The sequence below is a fragment of the Myxine glutinosa genome, chromosome 5 (genome assembly GCF_964187855.1).
Source record: "Myxine glutinosa chromosome 5, kmMyxGlut1.1, whole genome shotgun sequence".
Classification (NCBI taxonomy): domain Eukaryota; kingdom Metazoa; phylum Chordata; class Myxini; order Myxiniformes; family Myxinidae; genus Myxine; species Myxine glutinosa.
In genome coordinates, this window is record NC_136265.1 from 155,887,224 (window position 1) to 155,913,885 (window position 26,662).

At 46.3% G+C, this 26,662-nt stretch overlaps 1 protein-coding gene across 2 annotated transcripts in view; it reads right to left on the reverse strand.

The window, feature by feature from the left end:
- MEIOB (meiosis specific with OB-fold) overlaps window positions 1-26,662 on the reverse strand; it is a 75,483-nt gene that overhangs the window by 37,991 nt on the left and 10,830 nt on the right. For both annotated transcript variants that reach the window (XM_078778883.1, XM_078778882.1), the window contains one exon: window positions 21,905-22,097. In XM_078778883.1, coding sequence (XP_078635009.1) covers window positions 21,905-22,097 — 193 coding nt within the window. The remainder of the gene's footprint in view (window positions 1-21,904; window positions 22,098-26,662) is intronic.

The window sequence follows — 26,662 nt, forward strand, 5'->3', positions numbered from 1 at the left end:
TCTATAGCACTTTTCCCGGGAGCCCGAGCTGAAAGCCAGGTTCCATGGTGGTTGGGTGGTGAGGCCTGGAAGTATTCACTACATGGACGCCTTTAGGAGCGTGGAGTTCACGGTTAGTCCGTGCAGGAAAGTTCACTACATGGACGCCTTTAGGAACGTGGCGTTCACGGTTAATCCGTGTAGGAATTTTGGCTCGGCTGCTCCGCAGCATTCAGTGCTTCAACTCTTTCTAACTTTCGTAATAATCACGGTTGGACCGCATGTCACTGTAGTCACGTGAATAGCGGTCTCCTTCTCGGCCACTACCCTGATAATCATTCCTTCGGGAGCTGCCGTAACTCTGGGAGCCTCCATAGTAATATCGACTGCCTCCACCACCAAAACTACCGCCACGTTTTCCTCTTCTGTAGCCCCCTCGACGCCTACGGCCTGCCTTCTCTACGGCTATGGTCCGACCATCCAAATCCTTGCCATTCCAATCCTTCTCTGCCTCTTTGGCGTCCTTTGTGTTTTCAAACGTGACAAAGCCAAACCCTCTTGACTTTTGCGTTTCCGTCTTTTACCAGCCGCACTTCCAAAAGCGGTCCATATTTGCTGAAGACAGAGGTCAGAACTTCTTCCTTTGTTTTGAAGTTCAGTCCACCTACAAATAGCTTGCCAAATTTGCCGCCATCTCCGACGGGTGTGGTGTTATTTTCCCTACTGGGCTTTTTAACAACCATCGGGTTACCAGAAACTTGACCACCGGCCAAATCATTACCGATAACAAAAGATACTCCCTCAACAGGAAGAGTGGCTTGTAAACCTACGGTGACCGGTCCTGACACCAAATCAGACTCCAAATGGATGACATGGAGTGGAGCTCTAACACAGCCACCAATCCCCTGTAAACGAACACTATCACCAGTTGCCGTCTCCTCTGACAATGGCAAAATGCCTTCAAGCATTAACGATTGATGTGCTCCTGTGTCCCTCAATACCCTAACAGGTCTCTGGTTAGTCGAGTCTCCATCCAGTGACACAAACCCCTCTGGAATAAATGGTTGGTAACCCGTTTGAGGGCGATTTCTCACATTTGCCATTGCATTCGGAGTTGTACTAGTCGGACTCTGCTCCTGATTTTCCCTTTCCAGAGCATAACAGTGGGACCTCAAGTGTCCAGGTTTCTTGCAAAAAGCGCAAGTAGGCCCGGAGGAGAACCTCGTGGTCTGCCTCGAGCCCCCCGGAAGATAGGTCTGTCTTGGAACCGTCATCTTCTGATTTCTAAAAGTTGTGGTATCAGAGTTGTCCTCATAGTCATCTCGAGGCCGCCCCCATGAATTTTCGTTCTCCGCACCGGATGTACCATAGCTCCCCTGGTTAAGTCTAGGTGAGAAGTTAGGTTTGTGGAACCCCATCCTGTGTGTTAAGGCATAGTCATCTGCCATGGTTGCTGCCTCATACAACTTTGGTACTTTCCTTTCCTCCAGATGTACTTTAATGTCCACGTGGACACACTGTTGGAATTCCTCCACCAGGATCAATTGTCGGAATAGTTCGAAGTCTTTCCCAACCCCTTTTGAATCGCACCACCGATCAAACATGGTTTCTTTCATTCTGGCAAACTCCACATGGGTCTCACTCTCCCTCTTCCTGGCATTCCGGAATTTTTGCCGGTAAGCTTCAGGGACCAATTCATAGGCTTTGAGAATGGTTTTCTTCACCAGCTCATAATCTGCACATTGGTCAATCGGTAAAGCCGAATAAATATCTTGAGCTTTACCCACCAGAACACTTTGCACTAACATGGTCCAGGACTCCTCAGGCCATTTTAGCCACTTTCTCAAAGTGTGAAAAAAATTGGCTACCTCCTTTTCATTGAAGGGTGGAACCAGCCTCACATGTCTGCTAACATCCCAGGTGTTCTGACTAGGTGTCGAACCAGTCGGAATGGATGGTACCTGTCCCCGTTCTTTCATTAAATCCAGCTCCTTGAGTTTAATTTTATGCTGAAGCGCCAAGTCCCGTTCCTTTAACTCCCTTTCGGCTTTTCTCTCCTCTGCTTTTTTCTCTTCTAACCTTTCCTGGAGTTCTCGTTCAACTCTCCTTTCGTCTGCTTTTCTTTCCTCGAGTTCTCTTGCAGCTCTCCTTTCCTCTGCTTTTAACCTTTCCTGGCTCTGCAATTGCATCTCCATTTTCCAGAGCTCCACATTTTCTTGTTCGGATAACCAATCCAAGGCTACCTCTTCCCATGTTCCTTGTCCCACCAGAGATTCTATCACCAATCTCTGCTTTCCTCATATTCGCTCGGACCTCCAAGCTAAAATGTCTGGCCAATACCAAGAGGTCCGATTTTTTTAATACTTGGAACTGTGCCTCACTAGGGGACGCTGCAAACTTTCCTGCGTCAAACACCGTGGTGACTATCCGTTAACACCTGTTAACCTTCACACAAAATCTTCCAATTTTTGGAAAAATTTGGAAAAATTTCCAAATTTGGGAATTCTGGGAATGTTAGGGAATTCTTTCCCGGACGAAATTTAGGGAATTTAATCCACAGTACGAGATTTAGGGAATTTAATCAGCAAAGCCGAGCCCCCAATTTCTCCACAGTACTAGCCCCCAATTTCAATCTGGGTCAATCCCGAATGAATGTTATTAGGGAATTTTTAATCCCAGACGAAGACCCAATTTCGAGCCCATGAGCCAATTGGACAAGCCCCCAATTTCTGTTACGTGTTCCTCCCCGACCTCCTGGTCTCGGTATACCTCCGAACCCCGAGAGGAGCCACGGCAGAAAAATATGTTATTCTGTGTCAGTAATCAATATTGAAACCACACCAAGGATTATAAACGAACAGATGTTGTATTAAAAATCACACAAAAGAATAACGGTACAACCAATAGCAATCAAAGTGCACTCAATATACCTTAAGATGGTACCATCTGCTAAAGTAAGATAACTCACTGCGCTCCCAGTGAATGGAAAAGAACACTCCTCAATGTCTCTATAACTCAAAGGTGATCCCGGCGAAGAGGGGATGAGGCGAGTAGTGAGGTGTAGGCAAAGCGTGGACAGTCCCGTGGTCCAAACCCACAGCAAACTGGCGGCGAAAAGGTAAATCCCAAAGGCGCGATCCAGACGTGCACGTTCACAGTTCAATCAGCGAACCGCAACGTAATCTTCAAACGCCGCTTTTGCACACACACATCCCCGGCAAACGACCGTAGGGTGAGACAAGCTGACGCGGAGCATAACCTTTTTCAGTGAACAACGCACGAGGTTCAAAATTGCCGACGGCTCTTACTTGAGTCGAAGCGACCTGGTTGGGGGATTCTTCGGAGCCTCAACGCCTATACCTGACTACGCAGGTTTCTCAATCCTCCAGCGATAACACCTATCGCAGGATATTCCTTTCAAGGAAACTCAAAGGTCACTCGTGACGTTTGTTCGATCACGCTCGCTCCGGAGCTTCAAGACACGCGTCTTCTCCGACTTTTCTCGTCACACCTTTTCTTCCTCCCTCTCGTCGTCTTCCGGTTCGGTTTCCTGTATCATTTTAAAGTTAACCTTTTTTAACTTTTGATAATTGTTCATGAACAATAAACCTTTTGAAGATAATAATAGTACCTAATATCAGAAATATGTCAAGTGGGTGAAAACCACAACGGAAGTGATGAATCCATAACAATATATATATACACACGATATGGCCAAAAGTATGTGGACACGTCAACATCACACCCATAAGTGCTCATCGATCATCTCATTCCAAAATCATGGGCATTAATATTGAGTTGGTCCCCCAATGGCTGCTATAACAGCCTCCACTCTTCTGGAAAAGCTTTCCATTAGATGTTGGAAAATGGGTGTGGGGATTTGCCTCCATTCAGCCACAAGAGCATTAGTGAGGTCGGGCACTGATGTTAGGCGATTAGGCCTGGCTCACAGTCGGCATTCCAATTCATCCCAAAGGTGTTCGGTGGGGTTGAGGTCAGGGCCCTGTGCAGGCCAGTCAAGTTCTTCCACACCGATCTCGACAAACCATTTTTGTATGGACTTCGCTTTGTGCACGGAGGCATTGTCATGCTGAAACAGGAAAGGGTCTTCCATAAACTGTTGCCCCAAAGTTGGAAGCACACATCTAGAATGTCATTGTATGCTGTAGCGTTAAGATTTCCCTTCACTGGAACTAGGGGACCTAGTCCTGAACCATGAAAAGCAGCCCCAGACCATATTCCTCCTCCGCCAAGCTTTACAGTTGGCACTATGCATTCGGGCAGATAGCATTCTCCTGGCATCAGCCAAACCCAGATTTGTCTGTCGGACTGCCAGATGGTGAAGTGAGATTCATTACTCCAGAGAACGCGTTTCCACTGCTTCAGAGTCCAATGGCAGCGAGCTTTACACCACTCCAGCCGACGCTTGGCATTGCGCATGGTGACCTTAAGCTTGTGTGCAGCTGCTTGGCCATGGAAACCCATTTCATGAAGCTCCTGACGGACAGTTGTTGTGCTGACGTTGCTTCCAGAGACAGTTTCAAACTCGTTAGTGAGTGTTGCAACCGAGGACAGACGATTTTTACACGCTACGCGCGTCAGCACTCGGCGGTCCTATTCTGTGAGCTTGTGTGGCCTACCACTTCCAGGCTGAGCTGTTGTTGCTCCGAGACGTTTCCACTTCACAAAAGCAGCACTTACAGTTGGCCGGGGCAGCTCTAGCAGGGCAGAAATTTGACGAACTGACTTGTTGGAAAGGTAGCATCCGATAACGATGCCATGTTGAAAGTCACTGAGCTCTTCAGTATGGCCCATTCTACTGCCAATGTTGCACACATGGCTGTGTGCTTGATTATATATACCTGTCAGCAATGGGTATGGCTGAAACAGCCAAATCCATTAATTTGAAGGGGTGTCCATTTACTTTTGGCCATATATTGTATATATACTGTATGTATGTATATATATATATATATATTGTTGCGGATCTGTCGCCGGCCTTCTCCCCTTATCAAGGGGGGATTAATCCCCTTGTCTTTACTAGCCTGGCGCGACCGGAGACCTATTACGTCCCTTCCGGACAGCGCCAAATATGGTTTCGGGACCAAATTCGCTCGTACCTAAGTACTAGCGCTGCCCTGGAAGCGAGGAAGTAAGCCTCGCACAAACCACGTGTGATGGTGATACGCTGAGTGGTTTGCGGACACGTGATCCGCACCGTTATAGATAGTGGAACCCGATTCAAGCGGTTTTACTCATGCCACGCTTAGTCAATGGAGAAATCACAAAGACGATCGAATTCAGAAGAACAAATAAATTTAATTATTATGGCACGTATATACAGCAAAGGATGAAGAGACACAGAGCAGCTTAGACAGTCTTATGCTTAATACCCCAGGACAACGGGCCCGACTAACACACTCACACGGGGATTGCAGATGGCAGGATGATGTTCAGGCCAAACGCGCCGGCTTGGTCGTCCAGGAACGGCCCCGTCCGGCTCTCCACGGTCCCCGGCACGTCCCGCGAAGATGGAGGTAGGCGAAGGCAGGAACTCGTATCGTGTCGCTCGAACCAACGGGTAATCTCGGGGTGAACGGTAGAGGGCGGACTTAGCGCGGCTGGCGGTTATTCAGCCGCGTTCACTCGCTTTGGCTGAACCGCGCAAGTTATGAACGCCCTGGCTGCGCCCACGTATTCCTCGTAACCAAGTTCACACAGTGCGAGCTGATCCTCTTTACTTCAAGCACATCCTCTCTCTCCTCTGCCAGTCCTTTTAAGCGCCTCTCCCTTCTTAGAACTCAGAACTCACGACTGCTTTCAGCGCACCTCTCCCATAACTGGGGTGGGGGCTTTTCGCAAAGGGTTTTATTGCCACGCCCTTAGCCCGATCGAATGTTCCAACCACGCCCTGTGACGCAGTGCTGCAGCCACATGCTGTGAGCCCTGATTGGTGGCTCATTCTTACTGTCATCGCCTCGCCGCTGCGCCGACTTCAACCCTCCTCCACCTTCCGAGGCCCACCTCGTGTTAACTCGCGCCCAACACAACCAGGGCTTTTTTAGCCGCAATGGATCGAGCCTATGAACGTGGAATGGTTGGTAGAAGTAGGGCCTATCCTCCTGTCTTTACACAACGCAGGATTAACACTGGAAGGGGCCTACTCTCACATACATTCATGTGAAAAAGTAAGTACACCCCATGTAAAGTTTTGACTTTTTCAACATATTTCAACCTCCAGCTATTTGATCTTCATTTCAACAATATTGATAGATAAAGGTGATATAATATAACAAATATCATGAAACATTTACATTTTGTAGTCCAGTGTATAATTTAAATAAACATAAATGCAAATTTTGCATGTGGAAAAACTAAGTACACCCTTGCTTGAATAGGTGGTATTGCCCCCTTTGGCAGAAACAACCTCAAGTACGCATTTCTTATAACTGTCTACCAGTCTCTGACATCGACTGGGAGAAATTTTTGCCCACTCCTCCATGCAGAATTCTTTCAGCTGTGCGATGTTTGAGGGGTTTCTTGCATGCACAGCTCGTTTCAAATCCCCCCACAACATCTCGATGGGATTTAGATCCGGGCTTTGACTTGGCCATTCCAGAACCCTCCATTTCTTTCTTTTCAGCCATTCCTTGGTGGATTTACTGGTATGTTTAGGGTCATTGTCATGTTGCAAGGTCCACCTTCAGTTGAGCTTCAACTTTCTGACAGATGGCCTCACATTATCCTCAAGCACGCTCTAGTACAATGAAGAATTCATAGTGGATTCTATGATGGTGAGCTGTCCAGGCCCTGATGCAGCAAAGCTGCCCCAAACCATAATATTTCCACCACCATGCTTTACAGTTGGTATCAGGTTCTTGTGGTCAAATGCTGTCTTTGGTTTTCGCCAAACATGTCTTCTGGTACTGTGGCCATATAGCTCTACCTTTGACTCATCTGTCCAGAGCACATTGTTCCAGAAGTGCTGGTCTTTGCCTAGGTGTTCATTGGCAAACTTTAGTCTTGCCCTGATGTTCTTTCTGGACAGCAAAGGTTTCCTCCTGGCACACCTCCCATGTAGATCAAATTTGTGCAGCCTCTTTCTAATGGTAGACTCGTCCACTTTGACATCAACAGTGGCAAGAGCTACCTGTAGGTCCCGTGATGACATTGTGGGGTTCTGAGAGACTTCTTTCAGCATCTTGCGGTCTGCTCGGGCTGAACTTGGTGGGGTGGCCTGGCCTGAACAAGTTGGCAGTTGTTTGGAATCTTCTCCACTTGCAGATGATCTTCCGGACAGTCGAATGATTGATTTCAAATTGTTTGGAGATCTTTTTAAATCCCTTCCCAGACTCGTAGGCATCTATAACCTTCTTTCTGAAGGCGTTAGAGAGCTCTTTTGATCTAGGCATGGTGACGCCGCACACTTCAACAACAAAGAGCAAACCAAACTAAATGTCTGAGGTTTAAATGAGACAGGTTCCTCCAAGATCCTCTCCAACGATGTTCTAATCATTTGCACCTGAGCTGGTGCACCTGATTCTAATTTTAGGTATTTGAAGTAGTGATAAATGTAGGGGTGTACTTACTTTTTCCACATACAAAATTTGCATTTATGTTTATTTAAATTATACAATGGACTACAAAATGTAAATGTTTCATGATATTTGTGATATTATATCACCTTTATCCATCAATATTGTTGAAATGAAGATCAAATAGCTGTATGTTGAAATATGTTGAAAAAGTCAAAACGTTACACGGGGTGTACTTACTTTTTCACGTGACTGTATACTAATACATAACTATACTAGAAATGAGGCTACATGTTGCTTGTGTGACTATCTATAGGGGGCAAACCTTTAACCTTTATTGACTTTACTGTACACATCTCAAAACCGCAGCATTGCCCCCCTCCCTCGTCAGACTCGTCCCCGAGTCGAACCTACCCAAGTGGGAACGACCGGTTTTGAGCAAGACTTGGGACTACCTTTTAATTACGTGTGACACTTAGATGTGGTTCCCCCTAACATTTACTCTAACCCGTGTATGTGACAGTTTTACAACACTAGATATGTCCCACCTACTGCGTTGTGTAACTAACTAACAGACTCGCACCCACAACTAACCGAATTGCGGCATTAATTCTCAAACTAAACATAAAGCCGGTGGGCAGCATCTATTATTTACAATTACAAAACCTAATTACAGACTTGGCATTTAATATGGAATTTTTTTTTTGTGGGGGTGAACTTACCTTTCAAGATGTCTTAGAACCAAAAATTAATTGGAATTATGTTGAAATTATTCTAGATTTTGTTAATGTGACCTTTAAAAGAAACAAAAACCACATTTGACATTTCGAAACAAATAAATTGATCCTTGAAAGTGATGTAAATTGATATCGAACTCAATTCATGGACAGTACTGTGTTAAACTTCTGTACGTTTTCCAGAAGTATCTCTTTATTTTGCACATTAGCCAAATTTTTTTAAACAAAAACAAAAGTTAAATTACGACTGGGATTACGGACAGTAAAATTACAGTTCAGTACTTCGTGTAACCCCCACGAGCATTCAGGAGAGCACGTACACGTTGAGGCATGCTGTTCACGAGATTTGCCAAGGTTTGGACAGGAATCGCTTGCCATGCAGTGACAATAGCCTGCTGCAATTCATGCACAGAGGTAGGCTGCTGGTCCAAGTTGTCGATTTGACGCGTTAATTCTGCCCACAAGTTCTCTATCGGATTCATATCCGGGGACATGGCAGGCCACTCCATATGCTCTACACCACGGTCAGCAAGAAAGTGTTGGATCATGCGAGCACGATGAGGCCGTGCATTGTCATCGTGGAAGACAAAGTTTCCTCGAAAAGCTGCACGAGCAAATGGAAGCAATGTTTCTTCCAGAATGGCCCTGTGCTTGAACTGGTTCAGGTTTCCATTCAGAACAACCAGGTCAGTTTTGCCCCTGCATGAAAACCAGCCCAAACGGTCACCCCACCACCTCCAGCTTGGACTCTTGGCACTATACAATCTTTGTTGTAGGCTTCATGCACTTGTCTGCGCACTCGGAGGCGGCCATCTTGACGATAGACCAGAAATCTAGACTCGTCACTGAAGATCACGTGATTCCAGTGTCCTGGCTGCCATTGATGGTGCTCTCTGGCCCACTGCAATCGGCGCTGGCGGTGTTGTCTGGTCAGGCGTGGCTTTCTCAGGGGACGCCTGGCACGATAGCTGGCATGAACCAGTCGTTGGTTGACTAGCCTTCTGGATGCAGGCACATTTGTCAGTTGCTGCCACTCAGCCCTAAGCCGATTAGCTGACTTGGTACGGCCATTGCGGACTAACCGGTGCAGCTGGTGATCATCCCTCCTTGTGGTTCTGCGGGGACGTCCTGGCCTCGGTATTGGAGTAGGGACACCCCTCTGAGCATTTCGTTTCAGGATCTTTGACACCTGACCTTGAGTGATGCCATACTGCCGAGCAATAGCACGCTGTTTCATGCCGTAATTTCGTAAAGCCACCACTCCATGACAAACAGCATTGTCGAGTTGACGGACCATCTCCAGAGGAAGCGGCAATAACTTTTGGAGACGTGCAGCAGTTGTTTTCCACTAATACAGAACGCAACAACCCTTGTATACCTGACTGTGAAGCCAATCATCAAATGCACCTGTCCGTACATTTTGCCACGCCACCTGTGATATAATCCTGTTGTTGACTTCTTGCTGCGACAGACAATCAGTGACATGGTTCTTTTAACAAATAAATCACCAAAGTGTAAAATAAACTCACTAGATTGATATACTGAGTTAAGAAAGTAAACCCAAGTCAAGTAAAAAAAAAAATTCCATATTAAATGCCAAGTCTGTATTTACATTTCTATAACCCAGGACCTGTTCTTTTTGTGGAAAGAAGATTGGAGGGGAGAAAAAGCACAGCAATGCACCAATACACAAAACACATTCATCAAAAGAGTTCACAGTTCACCATTTGCTGCTGGGCCGCATCTTCTTCTTGCTTCATCTTCTGTGTGCAATAAAAACTTAAAGTTCTTCTTTCCTGGCACACCAAGAATAAAATGTACAAGAACACATGTTCGTTTTTATTTGTCAGCAGGGCCAACCCAATGTGGTCCAACTGCGTGACATTGATGCCACTTAAAACCAGTGGTCCGAAGATGCGAGGTAAGTTTGCAGCAAATGACTGCTCAGCAAAGTGTAAAGCCACAAAATGTGTGGTCCATGTGTAATGTGGTGCAGCAAAGTGTCTGTGCATGTGCAGCAAAGTTATAATAAAGAGTACGGCAGCAAAGTACCACGCAGTTCATCTGCACAGCTGTAGCAATGTGCAGCAGCGCAGACGTAGCAAGGTGCAGCTGCACAGGTGTAGCAAGGTGCAGCCACACAGTTCGAGGCTGCTGCACAACTCCTCCTCCAAAGTGGGTCCATGGGTGGGGAGGAGAGACAAAGCACAGGTAGCAAAGGAAAGGGCGCAAGGGTACACATCAATCAAGGCAATGGAGCATGAGGGGCACGGGAGAGCGAGCAGAGCAAGCTCGTCCCTAACCGTTCGTACCCCCCCATGTCAGCTTACCCTACCCTTGCCCTTCCCTGTATTTACAAATTACAAATGCGTCACTCCGTCCTGTCTCCCATATCCCCCTCTAAGCCGAATTTGTCGTCCAATCCCTCCCAGGAAGGAAGAGATGGAACCAACCACAATGTCACTCTCACGTCGAGATGCGTCTTACTCACTCAAATCATTGCACTTGGTGCTGGTGCGGAGCTTTGTCACCTTGGTGAATGGATGTGGATGGCGCGAAGGGAATTCCTCAAATCCTAACTACTCCACTGACATTAACTTTTAAACTAACCCAGGGTCATGCCCTGCCAAATGGCATCTTTAAACTATGTGGTGATAAAAACCTGATTCCCATTGACTACCTGGTGCCTTCCAAATTTGGGTCTCACTCCCCAATTTTTCAATCTGTGCCTTTGCACAATTTTGGGGCTGGGTCGTGCGGCTCCACTAGCAAGTCTACCTACCTGCACACCTCCGCCACTGAAGTCGCCACCCGAGCTTACCTTGCTCCTTGCGACTACCTACATTGGGGAAGGCCCCTCCTGGCTCTCTCACCCCCTGATGCCCTCTCTGGCATTGGGATACCCGGGTCCTTCTCCTGGATCCTCGGCCCCCACTGAACACTACTCATAACCCTAACTGGCTCCCGGAGCCTACCTGCGGCCTCACCTGGCCGACAAACTACCAGTGGCGGAGTGCTCCAATAACCATACGCACCAACAAAGCCCACACGCCCAGCCATTCCACAGACTCATGCACCCATCCAAGCACTTCTTTGCCACTACCTGCACCACAGGTGTCAATATCCAAACAATTTACCTAAACCCTCTACCTAACTTTAAACTACCCACCCCGGGTATTCGTGAAGGGGTCCATCTCCCCCCATTCACTCCTTCACCCCATGCATTCCACACCTTTTATCTTACACCCAGCATTCCACACCATTTATCTCACACCATTTATTCCACACACCAAGTATCTTCTCTGGCACACCTCTTGTGCTCACACACCCGTTCCCCACTTGCACACCATGCAAGTCAATTCACTTCAACACACCCCATTCGTCCTCAATACACCAGTGATTCTCATTCTCACAGCATCATCTAACTAGCTGCTTCCCCTACAACTCGTGCTTACCGTCTTCCCTTTACACTAAGCACACCCTCGTCATTATTATCCTTCTAATCTCTCTACGTCCCCTCCACCTGTACAAAAGTCACTACTTAAATCTCGTCCCTATGGTCATCTCTAAATCCCTAACAATATCCTAGACCGCCCTCGGCTAGTTTACAATGCCACCCCATAATCTAGTGCTCATGTGCCCCAAATGTGAGGAATGGTAAAACGACCATCCCTCCACACCGGGCACCATTCCCCAACACTATCACTAATCGTCCACTGTACTACGAGCCTCTCCGTGCGGCAATACATTTTCGTCACAGCTCGGCTTCGAAAAGCCGGGCAATGCATGCGGGTGGTTGGTCGCCTGTTGGTTGGGTCCGTCCGGAATTTTCGATTCAGGGGAGGAGGTATGCTTGGGCCAAGGTTTAAGGCGCCATCCCTACATGGAGCCTTGCGGTCCCATGCACGATGGCCCAACTGCCCACGGTCGGAGCACCGCGGCCGCCAGGGGGCGAAACTCCGACCTCTCCTACCCCCCCCCCCCCCCCCCCCCCGAACCATGATGGTCGCATTTCCCGCCAAGGCGCGGCACCGACCATACAGGGCGGGGCCCGGCACAAATCGTGCATGCCGCCGCAGCAACGATCCCCGCTGCACACAAAGCACACCAAGCACCGAGGGCTCGCGTCGGCTATACGTCGCCCTAAACGCTCCCCCGGTCTGCGTCGATGCCCAGGCCGCGTTCTCACCCCACGGGACCTGTTCCTCACTCGCACAACGCGGCGCTCCAGCGCCTCTCATACACCCCCTGTATTCTGTTACCGCATGCTCTCTCCGCACACTGTCCGGTGTGCATTCTTCCTCACACACCGTACTCGCACTTGCACACCTAGGCGCACTCATACCGTTCGCACACTCCATTTCACACTTTCCCTTCACACACCCTCGCGTACACCCCTCCGTTACGTACTCCGTAACGTCCACGGGTGTGCATTCTGGTACACACCCAATCACGCGCTCTGGTGTGCACTCCCGCACACTCTCTACAACACGCTCTGGTGTGCATCCTCTCTCACTCTCCTCGGCCATCGCACATTCTGTTTCACACTCTTCTTCGATACACTCTTCCCACTCACACTCCGTCATACACTCGCGCTTCGGTGCGCACTTTTTTTTGCACACGCGCGCCATTCACTCGTGTACATCGCACCACGGACCTTTCACGAGCGTCCGGGTTTCGGCGAGATCCCAAGCGCACCAAAAATATTTTCGCACCAAACACTTTCGCGCCATACACACCTCTACTCACCTTAAGGACCTTCTTCTCCGGCAACCGCACCTGCAAACTTTCATTTTTGTTAGGAAGCATGACATCACAATGCAAATCTAGACTTTGAGTGCATTCCATTTCTTCCCTCGATTTAATCTCTAACTCTGCCGTCTCTTCGGCCCCAATTTCAATTATAATCATTTCATTTATTTTTTCTATTTCCTCGACGACCTTAAAATTTTAATTTTTCAATTTTTGCGCTTAAAGTTTTCTTCTCCAATTCGGCGGCTGTCGGCTTTTCTACACCCCGAGTCGCGATTTCTCTACCCTCGGTCACTTTAGCTGTGCTCTGCTCTAGCTCGCTCTCCCCACGTTCCTCACATCGCGTTACCCCGTCACGTACCAATGCGACTTCCTCGCTCAACTTGCGTCTTATGTCCTCCCCCATTTCTTTTATTTCTTTCTTTGATGCCACCCTCATCTTTTCCAACTCCCAGGTGGATTTGTCCCCCAATTCTTTCAATTGGCCACCCATTTTGTTTTCCAATTCTTTTTTTACCTCTTTCAATTCCCGGGTGGTTTTGTCCCCAATTCTTTCAATTGGCCACTTTGAGCATCCATCTTTTGCTTTTGGATGTCCATTCTCCCATGTATTTTATTTATGTCATTCTTCAGCTCACCCTTATTACACCTTGCTTCGTCCCTCATTTATTTTATTTGAGCCAGGAATAGTTGCATGTACCTCGGCATTGCGGGCTCAGCTTCCGCCGCCACATGCGAGGCACCGCCATTTTCTACCCTTTCTGCCGGCCCTTCTTCTGCTTCCTCCTCTTACTCCAACTCTTCCCTTGGGTCCTGGGTTATTGATTCTATCTCATCTTCTGCCCCCACCGGCATCCGATCGCTTTGGCTAGCCATGGCACGAATTAAAATTTTGGATTTTAAAAACAAAATTTTGGTCGCTCGTAATTATGTAATAATTTTACAGAATTTTTACATAAAATTACTATGGGCTCGTAATTTTGGGCCAAATTTGTCCAAAAAAATTTGGTTGGGTTCCAAATCCCACTCCCTGGCAACAATTGTTGCTGATCTGTCGCCGGCCTTCTCCCCTTATCAAGGGGGGATTAATCCCCTTGTCTTTACTGACCTGGGGCGACCCAAGACCTATTACGTCCCTTCCGGACAGCGCCAAATAGGGTTTCGGGACCAAATTCGCTCGTACCTAAGTACTAGCGCTGCCCTGGAAGCGAGGAAATAAGCCTCGCACGAACCACGTGTAATGGTGATACGCCGAGCGGTTTGCGTACACGTGATCCGCGCCGTTATAGATAGTGGAACCCGATTCAAGCGGTTTTACTCGGGCCACGCATAGTCAATGGAGAAATCACAAAGACGATCAAATTCAGAAGAAAAGGAAGAAAAAATAAATTTAATTATTATGGCACGTATATACAGCACAGGATGAAGAGACACAGAGCAGCTTAGACAGTCTTATGCTTAATACCCCAGGACAACGGGCCCGACTGACACACTCACACGGGGATTGCAGATGGCAGGATGATGTTCAGGCCAAACGCGCCGGCTTGGTTGTCCAGGAACGGCCCCGTCCGGCTCTCCACGGTCCCCCGGCACGCCCCGCGAAGATGGAGGTAGGCAAAGGCAGGAATTCGTATCGTGTCGCTCGAACCAACGGGTAATCTCGGGACGAACGGTAGAGGACAGACTTAGCGCGGCTGGCGGTTATTCAGCCGCGTTCACTCGCTTTGGCTGAACCGCGCAAGTTATCAACGCCCTGCCTGCGCCCACGTATTCCTCGCAACCAAGTTCATACAGTGCAAGTGATCCTCTTCAAGCGCATCCTCTATCTCCTCTGCCAGTCCTTTCAAGCGCCTCTCCCTTCTTAGAACTCAGAACTCAGTACTCACGACTTCTTTCAGCGCACCTCTCCCATAACTGGGGTGGGGGCTTTTCACAAAGGGTTTTATTGCCACAACCTTAGCCCGATCGAATGTTCCAACCACGACCTGTGACACAGTCCTGCAGCCACACGCTGTGAGCCCTGATTGGATCAAGCCTATGGACGTGGAATGGTTGATAGAAGTAGGGCCTATCCTCCTGTCTTTACACAACGCAGGATTAACACTGGAAGGGGCCTACTCTCACATATACGAAGACATAACTATACTACAAATGAGGCTACATGTTGCTTGTTTGACTATCTATGGGGGGCAAACCTTTAACCTTTATTGACTTTACTGTACACATCTCAAAACCGCAGCAATATATATATATATATATATATATTAGCAGAAGTACCCGGCATTGCCGGGCGGGGGAGGGGAGGGGGAAGGAGAGGGGAACGGGGGGGGAGGGGAGAAGAGGGGGGAGGGGAGAAGAGGGGGGAGGGGGAGGGCGAGGGTTGAGAGGGAGGGGGATTGCGAGGGGGAGGGGGAGGGGGGAGGGGGGAGGGGGAGGGGGAGGGGGAGGGGGAGGGGGAGGGGGAGGGGGATGGGAAAGGGGTAGGGCAGAAAGGAAGGGGTAGGGGGAAAGGGAGGGGCATGGGGGAAAGGGAGGGGGAGGGGAGGGGGAGTGGAGGGGAGGGGGAGGGGGATGTGGAAGGGGGTAGGCAGAAAGGAAGGGGTAGGGGGGAAAAGGAGGGGCATGGGGGAAAGGGAGGGGGAGGGGAGGGGAGGGGGAGGGAAAGGGGAGGGGGGAAGGGGAGAGGGTAGGGTGGAGGGGGAAGGGAGGGGGAAGGGTAGGGGGAGGGGGAGGGGGAAGGGAGGGGGAGCAGGAGGGAGGGGGAGGAGGGAAGGGGAGGGGAGGGATATAGATGGTTACTGGCAATTGATCACATCCACAAATGATGTAATCCACACAATTTATGTACTTTACATAACGTTAATAGGAATACATGGCCGTGTAGATGGGAAATACAGTTTGTTTGAAATAAATCACAAATATCAGATGAAAGTGAAAAAAAACCTATGTCGTGTGAATGGCAATGTTCCTCGCTGAAATGTGAAAAAACTGAATTACGTGCGAACGCATAACTGTGAGATTATGGCGGCAAAGTTGGAACATCATGTGATCGCTCTGAGCGAATCAGCGCGCTGCTCTGCCACCAGCTGAGATCCCGTGTATAATATTCCTCGCTGAAATGCGCTGAGGTAAATATGAATAAAAAATTCGATATATTTTAACTTTTACGTTTTGGCTAACTCGCTCGCGAACCTGACGAAGATCCTGAGCAAGGATCGCTACGTTATGCTAACGCTACGTTAGCTACGCTACGTTACGCTACATTATGGCTAACAATATGGATCTAAAGATGAAAGGAAAAAAACCTATGTGGTGTGAATGGCAATGTTCCTCGCTGAAATGTGAAAAAACTGAATTACGTGCAAACGCATAACTGTGAGATTATGGCGGCAAAGTTGGAACATCACGTGATCGCTCTGAGCGAATCAGCGCGCTGCTCTGCCACCAGCTCAGATGCCATTATATTCCTCGCTGAAATGCGCTGAGGTAAAAATATGGTAAAAAAATATTATGAAATATTTTTTTTTAGGTCGGCCATGTTCTTCCCAGGCTCAATGGCCATGTCTATGCCAAATATGAAGCACGTGAGCCTCTCCGTTTAGCAGTCTATCGGTAACATTACACACACACACACACACACACACACACACACACACACACACACTGTGTTTTATATATATATATATATATATATATATATATATATATATATATATATATATATTAGGGTGCATCAAACGCCCCATGATTTTCAAAAAGTTGTTGTATTTTAATGTCTATTCCCTCAAATGTTACACTTGTTGGTAGAAGTATGTATGCAAAAAATAGATGAAATCAGAGGTGGTCCTGGGTGGCCACCGGCCACTTTTATATATTTAGGGCCATTTAGGGCCACAGCTAAACTACTTTACAAGATAATGTAAAATTAACTACAAGATAATGTAAAATTAACCATTATACCTATATACAAAAGTAAAGTCCTACTTTTACTAAATGCCTAATATCAAACAGTTAAAACAACCTTACATGTCAATGTAAAATTAACCAAAATCGTTCTTCATATTACAAAGTTGTAGTACAGTGTTGTAGTATTGTACTTTCATTGATTAAAAGTTTGAAAATGTATTAAGCACAACGCCAATGTCACTACTCCAACTTTGCTCGTTTCCGCAAATTTGGCCTCGCTTTGCGGTCACATTCAACCACTTGAAGAAGATTTTGGAAGTGGTCTTCTCTTCTTGCAGTTGAGACAAAATCAGTTGCGAGCTTTACTGCTCTCTCCGCAGGGTCATTCACAACATTAAGCCCATCCACAATGGACTTGGCTGCCTTGAAGTGCTCATTGTTCTGCCAAGTGTCAACATCCTCTGTTAGGAAGGTCATATCTAGGTGAAGAAGGTTTACTGTAAACCACGAGTCCTCGTTCACAAGATCAGCCAGGGTTGTCGCTTCTGTAATTTTTGGAAATGACGGTTTGCCATATCCAGAACCGTAGCGGTGTTTTGGAGTGCTTGGCATTTCATCTGGTTGTATGGCCAGTAACACATCTGCAAGGGCACGACGATCCTTTTGAGGAATTGCATTGCTGAACAGTGCCAAAACAACCAGTTCTGGGGTTAAATACCACAAATGTCTATCAAAGGCTTTCACAGCGCTGACTGAAATGGTTGAGTTGACAGCTTTATAGTTGAGCAGAGTCTTGTAAAAGCACAAATCAAACCATGGGGCATTTGAAGCAGACTGACATATGAGCCACCAATCACAATAAATATAAACAACAAAAACAACAAACTCCTTCAGTTTTTTCTGTTGATGTTGTGTTGTTACAGTTCCTCGAGGTAGTAGAGAAATTTGCTCTTCAAGTAGGCATATTTTGATGGAATAAAGAATCTTTGACATCCACCTTGCTTTATGCATGGCCCCTGGTCTGTGGAGTGTTCCTTGTTTTGTGACATCATCATCGAGGACTACCTGGCAGAGTTGTGCCATTTCCTTGTAGTCTTCCCTACAGTATGAAGCGCTTGTGCGGATTGTGCTTAAAACCTTGTTTTTGCAGGATAAAAGCAGCTGTTGTGCATAGTCATTGTACATGGAAATGTCAATTTTGGTTAAACTTTCATTCTTTGCATGCGATATGCGTTCCCAATTCTTCTGGAATTTTTGGAACAAAGATACTTCTGGAGACTTTGATGCCTCAATTTTGAGAACGTCAAACACATGATCCAGGATTACCTCTCCAACATGATGGCGACATGCACACCACAGAAGAGCACGGTCCAGTTTTGATTGAATGGTAACACAGGCAGCTGTAACGTGTCCAGTGTTTGATGCTGTTGTGTCAAAACATAAGTTGACAACTGATTGTTTGCACTTCCATGAATGTAGAATGTAGATACGTGTAAGTGTGCTCGGCAATGATGTCACCTGATGACCTATCACTTCCAGGAGGATATCTAGCCACCCCCAGTAGCTTTACATCAGTGGCATTCCCAACCAACACTGGCAATCTTTCTTCCTTGACATTCTTGTTTGTGAGCGTTGGTATCTGCTTGCCATCCCAGTGAAGTGTTGCAGCTGTTGGGGCGATCCAATTTTCTTGAATATCTTTGGCGATAGCACTTGTTATTGATCGTCGAGCCTTATCAGCAGTTGAGTACGACTTGGCCACACGACGTGGATCACCTCCTGCCTCTTGAATTACAGCTTTGGTGAGCGCAACCTGTTGAACAGGAGTTATGTTTAGTCGAGTAGCAACAGACACAACTGAATGTCTTTTCAGAATATCATGAGGAATAAAGGCAGATGTACCTGCATATGTTGATCTGTGGTGACTACGCTTCCTTTGAAACTCTGGAATCGCCTCTTCTTCAGTTTCTTCCAAGCTATCTGCAGAGTCACTATCATCAGAGCATACAGAACTAATTGTCATCTCTTGTACACTGGATGATTCATGACGTTCTCGTCTTGAAGCTTCCGCTAAGAGGCGTTTTTCTTTTCTATGATCTTTATCAACTTTCTTCTTGTCAACACCACCAAATGAGGCTACTCTGTCAGATTTCATTGACTCTAAAAATACTCTATCTTCCTCATTCTTAATGTTTGTCATTGCATCTTTTGTCCATACACCAAAGGTCTTATCAAGACGTTCATTCATGGTTTGCAACTTAGCCAAAGTGCTTGGAGATTCTCGGCGAGAAACAGGTATTTTACGCAATTTGTTATTGTCATTAAGAAGGTCAAGTATTAGTTTGCAGCATTGATGGTCTGAAAGCATAGGAATATTTGCTTTAGTGTAGAATTTTTTCAGCTGGATAAGGACGATGCTGGCAGATTTCCATTTCAGTGGCTGAGTTTGTTTGCCTTCACATATTTCTTTCTGGATGTACCACATCACGCATCGAAGAACCTGCCGGCAAGTTGGGAGGCGGACTCCTGTCAATGTACCATCTGCTTCTGTAAAAGCATTGCCAAGACCAAAAATGGCACTTGCTAATCTGGTCTTCTTATCTGCCATCTGAAAGAAAATAAAGGATATTATTAGACTACTAGTATGGGACCCACGATTAGACCTCCGATTTCATTCATGTAAAAATACAAACTAATTATCAAACCATCGTTTTTTGCATAAAATTGTTATATTTGTATTCCTCTCATCAAGACCTTCAATTTGATACCAAACATGACTAGGTTTGGGTGTAAAATAACAAAATCAAACATTTTTACATAGTGCGGCCCCGAAAATGGCCCTAAATATATAAAAGTGGCCGGTGGCCACCCAGGACCACCTCTGATTTCATTTATTTTTTGCATACATACTTCTACCAACACGTGTAACATTTGAGAGAATAGACATTAAAATCCAAGAACCTAAGGGCGTTTGATGCACCCTAATATATATATATATATATATATATATATATATATATATATATATATATATATATATATATATATATATATATATATATATATATTGTTACGGACCGCGGATAAGATGTTGTTTTGCCGAGCGGATGGCACCGCGGCCGAACAGTTACCCCGACTAACCCGATTCCTGGACGTTGGCCGAAATCGCGCCACAGGTATTCAATTTGGAAACCTCTAAAGCGACCGAATGTAAAGAGGAAGAAGAAGAAGAAGAAGACGTACAGAAGAGTAACAGGATTTATTATTTACACACACTAAGCAAAAGGAGCAGTCAAGGTTATATACAGGGAAAATGGAAAAAGCAGGTGACAGTGCAAATATTAACTTATACAAGCTTAATTAATACCCAGGGACAAGACACACAGAACAAACTCACGTACACAAAAGGATGGAAAGGCAGGGATGGTTTGGGACGGCAGAGGAGGGTCCAGGCAGATGGTAGGCGTCGAGGTCCGGCTCCAAGCACGCGCTCCGATCCACGCTTTGGGGTCGAGGCGAAAACCCGGCAAACACAGCCTCGCGTCTCACCGACCGGCGATAGGGCCTAGAGGGTGTCGGCCTATTGCCGCAATACAGGCACCCCCTCACGTCTCTCTCTCTCAGTCTTGCTAGATCACGCCTCTCATTCGTGCCTTCTCACCGACCTTGTACCTACTTTGTTCAATTCTCATAAACCTTCAAGCAACTCCCTTCACAGAACTCTCACTTCAGAACTCCCTCTGTAGAACTGCTCGTGGGGCTCCCTCACTCATCTCTCTCTTGCGCGATCTTCGCACCCTCTCTCATCCTCAAGCGTGGGTGTGACACGCCCTCGACGGTTTCGGTCCCGCCCTCCCCCCGTGCTCTGTGACCTTATATGGCAATGCCACGGGCTTGCCTCCTTATTTGGACATGGCGCCGAACGGCGCGCCCCTCGTGGCGAGCTACGGGCTTGTTCCCTTATTTGGGCATGGGGCTGAACAGCCCCGCCCCTCGTGGCGCGCCCTGGGCTTGCCTCTTCCCGGCGACCCCGCCCCTCCTGTTCAAACAGAGCATGGAGCACGTATTCACTATTTGCAGCGAAATGAGAGGGCACGCACCCCACGCTTGTGAAGCTGCTTTACCCAGAGAGGGAGTTTGGGCTGGGAAATGTAATTATTGAAGGGGAGCTATTCTTATTTGATTCGGTGCAATGGAGTGTCAATTAATGGCCAACAGAGCCTTAAACTCACATAGAATAAAGAGATAACTACTTAGAAGGGCTTAAGATTGGCTAGGTGTATGCGATGAATTAATTAAGGGGACGACCTTTGACCTTTACAATTATGGAGGTATTTACCACGATCATGACATTTACAAAGGGTGATCTTTACAACAATTTACACGACAACAACAAAAAAAAAAAACCATTCTCATATCCACAACAATATATATCTATATATATATATATATATATATATATATATATATATATATATAATTACGTGCATTCATTCTATCAGTGCATGAAACAAGGAGAAGCGCGATAAACCTGGCACAACTAGTCTCTTGTTCCACAACCATGAGAAGCATGGTCAGGTAAATCTCAACATGAGGTGGCTCTAAATTCACAACAAATCAACATTATTTTGGAATTCTCGTAAAATACTGCAAACCCTCATGAAAACGAATAGAAGTCTTTGAAACAAATTTAGAGATGATATTTGTAAACTTTGAGTGAACGCTTTTTTTTTTTTTTTTTACTGTTGCTTATTTGAAGTTATTATAAAAAAATATTCACCTTAACACAAGTCTATGCAGTAATGAGATACCATTTCGATTAAGGCAACTATTTTGTTATATTGTATTGAATAAGTCTGAACAAGAAGAGCTATAAATGGGGAAGATTCAAACTCATAAATATATAAGCCAAGAGTGGATTATAAATAGTAAGCCTAAGTCACAAATCGAGCAAAATGTAAATCTCATATTGAACCTACAAGCCACAGCTCTCACCGTGCGGATCACAGCGAGTATATTGATGACTTCGTTATTCAGGTTTTGCCCATTGACCATGATATCGGACAACGTGTAGAAGTCATGGCTTTCCTTGGTTGGAAGATGTTGTAGAGGAATCAACTGCTTGATGTCTGAGCCAATGTACAATTCCACAGTTGAGTGATTCTCACTTATCACCAGCTTGTAAGGACTTCCCATGCAAACACAAAGAGTCTGTTAAGGTCTGCCAGAATATCATTGGGGGAATAAACCCTGTGCATGTATGTATACAAGAGTGAAAAGTCTGCACTCCACATTATTAGGATGCATGCATGGGCTCTCCTTTATTTAAAGCAGGATTATTAAAATTATTATTTAGCATCCTGTGTAATATCATGAATCAGAAAACATTTTAATGCTTTCATATGCAGTTCAAGCATGTTTGCTTATGGTTTCATTTTTATATGCCACATTGTGTTCATTATATTTAATAACATCAAAGCGATATATTATTGTACAACTGTTAAAGACCTCAAAATTGTAACATGCCAAAACACTTTCAAACGTTACTGATATTAAAATTGAGAAAAACTTGTTTTTTGTCTCGCCCCCAAGGGGATGCGAGATTATTGCGTGGCCCTGTCTGTCTCCCTGCATTTCCGTGTGTGTGTGTGTGTGTGTGTGTGTCTGTGTGTGTGTGTGTGTGTGTGTGTCTGCATCTATATATTGTTTCGTTTATGGGGGTAGGTAAGAGAATACCATAGGGAAGATAGGATTGTATAGGTATAGCATGGACGTGTAGGAGAATTTTGATGTACATAAGTCGGGAAAATGTAGCTTAAGGTTGTTTAAATGTGCATCATACGGGGGATGATGCCGTGTTAATTAGTAATAGGGGTTAAGGTTAGTTTTCCCCTGTGCGTCAAACCCCCTGTAGTCTTCCCGAACGTTTTTGCCGACACGGCCGGCCATCATCACGCTCGATGAACTGCGGGCCAAGCGAAGCCACCTTATGGACACTTACGGCAGAAAGAACCCACCAGGAGAGGCGGAGTGACTGTGCAAGGGGACGTTGGGAAACGAGACCGGCAGGCCACGCCTCCCGAAGGACGTGGGTGAGGCTAACTGAGGGAAGCTTCACTATTGGGTCTCACAGCTGAAGAAAAGGAGAGCGCTTGATTCTGCTTGTTGGACAAGAAGCTGGCCATTTTGTGTACTCTCGGAGAACATTTTGTGTGGCAATCGCAAGGAGATTTGGACTGTTGGGCTCACCTGGGAGCTGAGGAATACGCTGTCTTTCGCAAGGGGAGGAGGTGAGAAAACCTCAAGGGACCAAAAAGAAAGAGGGCCATCTTCATGACTCGCCTCGGCCCTGGGCGTCATGGTGCCTTTGTCGCCATGTCGACGCATGGTGCCTTTGTCACCATCTTTTGTCGAGCTCCCGCCGATGGGGCTTTGAGCTTCGATGGCCGCCAACCTCCAAAAGGACTCAGTGGGGCCAAAGCTAAGTGCCGGCCAAGGGGGCGGGGGTATTTTATTTTAGTACCCCTCCCTATGTGTGTGGTTGAGTCGGAGAAGAGGCACCTCAAATTAGAAATTAGTTTTATCTTACCATTTAATTTTCGTCCATGCTTTATTTTTATTAAATCATTATTGTTGCATTTTTGTTTGTCGTGCTTGTATGTTTCGTGTTTTCGGGAATAAACCTGTGTGTTTGTTTAATTAAGCCTTCGTATCTCTTCCATCCTGCTCGTGCAAAAATTAACCACCATAATTGGGAAGTCACCTCGGGAGTTAAAGCTGGTTCAACTATCCGTCCCGGCTGATATTAATCGGCAGGGACACGACAATATTTTCACTTTAAAAATGGTTCTCTGCAACCGCTTGTCTGATCGATGCGAAACTTTAAACATAGGATGAGTCCACAAGGAAAATTCTTTTTGCCATCTCTGACATCATAGGTTATATATTGTTGCGGATCTCAACGTCGGCCTTTCCCCTTACCAAGGGGAGATTAATCCCCTTGTCTTTTATCTAGCCGACGCGATCCGGGGCTATGATGTTCCTTCCGGTCAGCGTTGAATAGGGTGGTAGGCCGAATTATTCCTATTACCTAATCACCAACGCCTCCCGGGAAGCAAGGAAATAACCCCGCCCGAATCACAGGTTTAGTGGAAACGCCGAGCGATAGCGAGCCGTGAGCCGGGGGGTTAACAGGTACTAAACCTGATCCGAGCAGTTGTAATCGTGCCACGTTTACCCAATGGAAGAAATCACTAATACGGTCGGATTAAGAAGAAAGGAAGAACAGATTGGTTTATTTACACTTTGTACAATGATGCAAAGAAGAAGAAACACAGTGCAGCCTTAAGAACAGACTTAACTTATCCCAAGACAAACGGGCCCGCACACACAGACACACTCACATGGGGATGTAGAAGGTTGGGTTGAGGGTCCAGAGATGGCGTCCACAGCTCTTCCTCCGGGTCCCCGACTCGTACCGCGAAGAAGATGGTAGGACAGACGGCAGGCGCTCCTCGTGGTTCGTTGGCGCGGATCGGACAATTATCGGGGGAAAGGTAAGCTAGGCTGGTTGTTACTTCGCGGCTCAGCCGCGTATGTAATAAACGAACCGGCGCTATATGCGCTCCCAACTGTTCAAATGGCGAAGCGCCTCTCCCGCCGAATTCCTCAACAATGCGCCACTGATGCGAGTTCTTTATCCAGGGCGCTCTCCAATCGTTCTTGCTTATACAATGCGCTCTCACAGCAAGTCCTGTCAATGCAGCAAGTCCTTCACAAAGCCAATCCTTGTACACCGCCAGCCTTCCCCAACGAGTCCTGTAGACAAAGTGCCTCTCCCAATAGTCCTTATCAATTCTTTCGCACGAGAGTCCTCTGGAAGGGCTTTGCGTGCGCGTTTATATAGCGCCGTCCAGCGAACCCTCTGGAATTTGCCAGCCGTGCTTTTACCAAGCCCCTCACGCCATTCCACCCGAGCCCTGGTTGGTTGTTGGCTCTTACCGGCTCCGCCCTTGACGTGCTGCTTGACGTGGCCACACCCCGACCTCACGCTCCGCCCCCTTTTCCAGGCCTACCTCGTGGCATTTGGCTGGTTTGAGCATCCTAATGCGAGGGGCACTAGCAAAAATGGGGCGCAGACTGGATGCTGCCCAACGAGGTCGATTAGAGGGTGGGCCACAAAATGAACGGGACCTAAGCTTGTGATTTATTTTACACAACGCAGGTATCACTATTGGAAATGGCCATATCCTCACATATACGATGACATAACTAATGTTCTAAGGTGGCCTACGTGTTGCATGTGGACTACCTATGGGGGCAAACCTTTAACCTTTATTAATCATATATGTACATTCTCAGAACCGCAACACTATGGTATGGCAGCCATATTGGATTAAAGGAAAAAATTTTGACATAATTTTCTGCGAAACCGCTCAACGACAAAAATGAAACTTGGCATATGCCATCAACTCCCTATGGGGTATATAGGATGCGAATGATGATGGAATCGGTGAAGTGGTATTCCATCCATAATTAGTTGGATTGAAATCTTTATCCCAAAAATCTGAAATTTAATATATCTGATCGATGACCAAATGTGAGGGAAGATTTACATTTATGACGTACATAACCCATGCCAAGAAACTACGTGACATAATAGAGTGCATGGATGATACGGGTATATGGGCCATATAAAAGTAGCGTGTTTAGTTAACAATGGTACTTTTGTTCAGAATAAGTACGTGAGGCAAGACTATGCACTCTACGAGTGCCATTCTAGTTTGTTTTAAAATCAAAATGTGTAGGTAATAAACAAAGAACTGTACTCATTTTATTTTTGTAATTATTTCAGACGTGTATACAAGTGAAAAAGAAGTTCGTTGGAACTACCTCAAAAAAAATACGAGCAGGGCAGGCATGACACTCATTGTGAGGTGGTCTTATAAAATAAATAATTCAGTAGACTATGCACACGTTTATATGTCACTCTTGCACAATGGCTGACCCAATATCTTCGTCCAAATAAGAATACAAATTTGATTATGAAATCAATGCGCTATTCTGGACGAAGATTTATTAAATTCTGGGAATGATGATAATGGTAATGCAGATAACAGGACAAAACTTCCTTCCATACATGTAAGAGTCCAAAATAGAAAGTGGGGATAGTTAACAATGGAATACCTGTCATGCACAAGAAACATGGAGGAGGGGATTTGGCATGTCATGTGTGTGCCTTATCCACCTCTCCCCACCCCACCCCCTACCCTTTACAACCATATTATACTGAAATGTGCATATGACAGAATGGGGAACTCCAATTGTTGTTGGTGTTGTTGTGATTGTTGTAAACAATGCCACATTTGCATACATGTATGTGCATCGTCAGGTAACTAAAGAGTACATTGTAACGATCGTCCCACAGATCCTCCATTCCCTTCACCCCACCTACCTTTTATTATTATTTTGCATCATTCCACAAAGTTACACACTGCCTGGCAGTCTTCAGGGAAATGCCATTGATGCTTTGGGCATAGCGTGTCTCACACCTTTGAGAGGTGGAGTGCTGAGGAGCACTCCTGAAGCAGCAAGCTTGGTTCAGTTGGAAAGAGGACTCTGTGTGACCAATGAGCAGTTTCTCACTGAAGTTTCCAAGAGTCGAGATGTGAGTGACAACCAGTGCTGCATTCAGAGTGCAGTCAAGCTCAAGGTGAGCTGCAGTGCCGTTGGAGCACAGTTTAATGTGAGGTG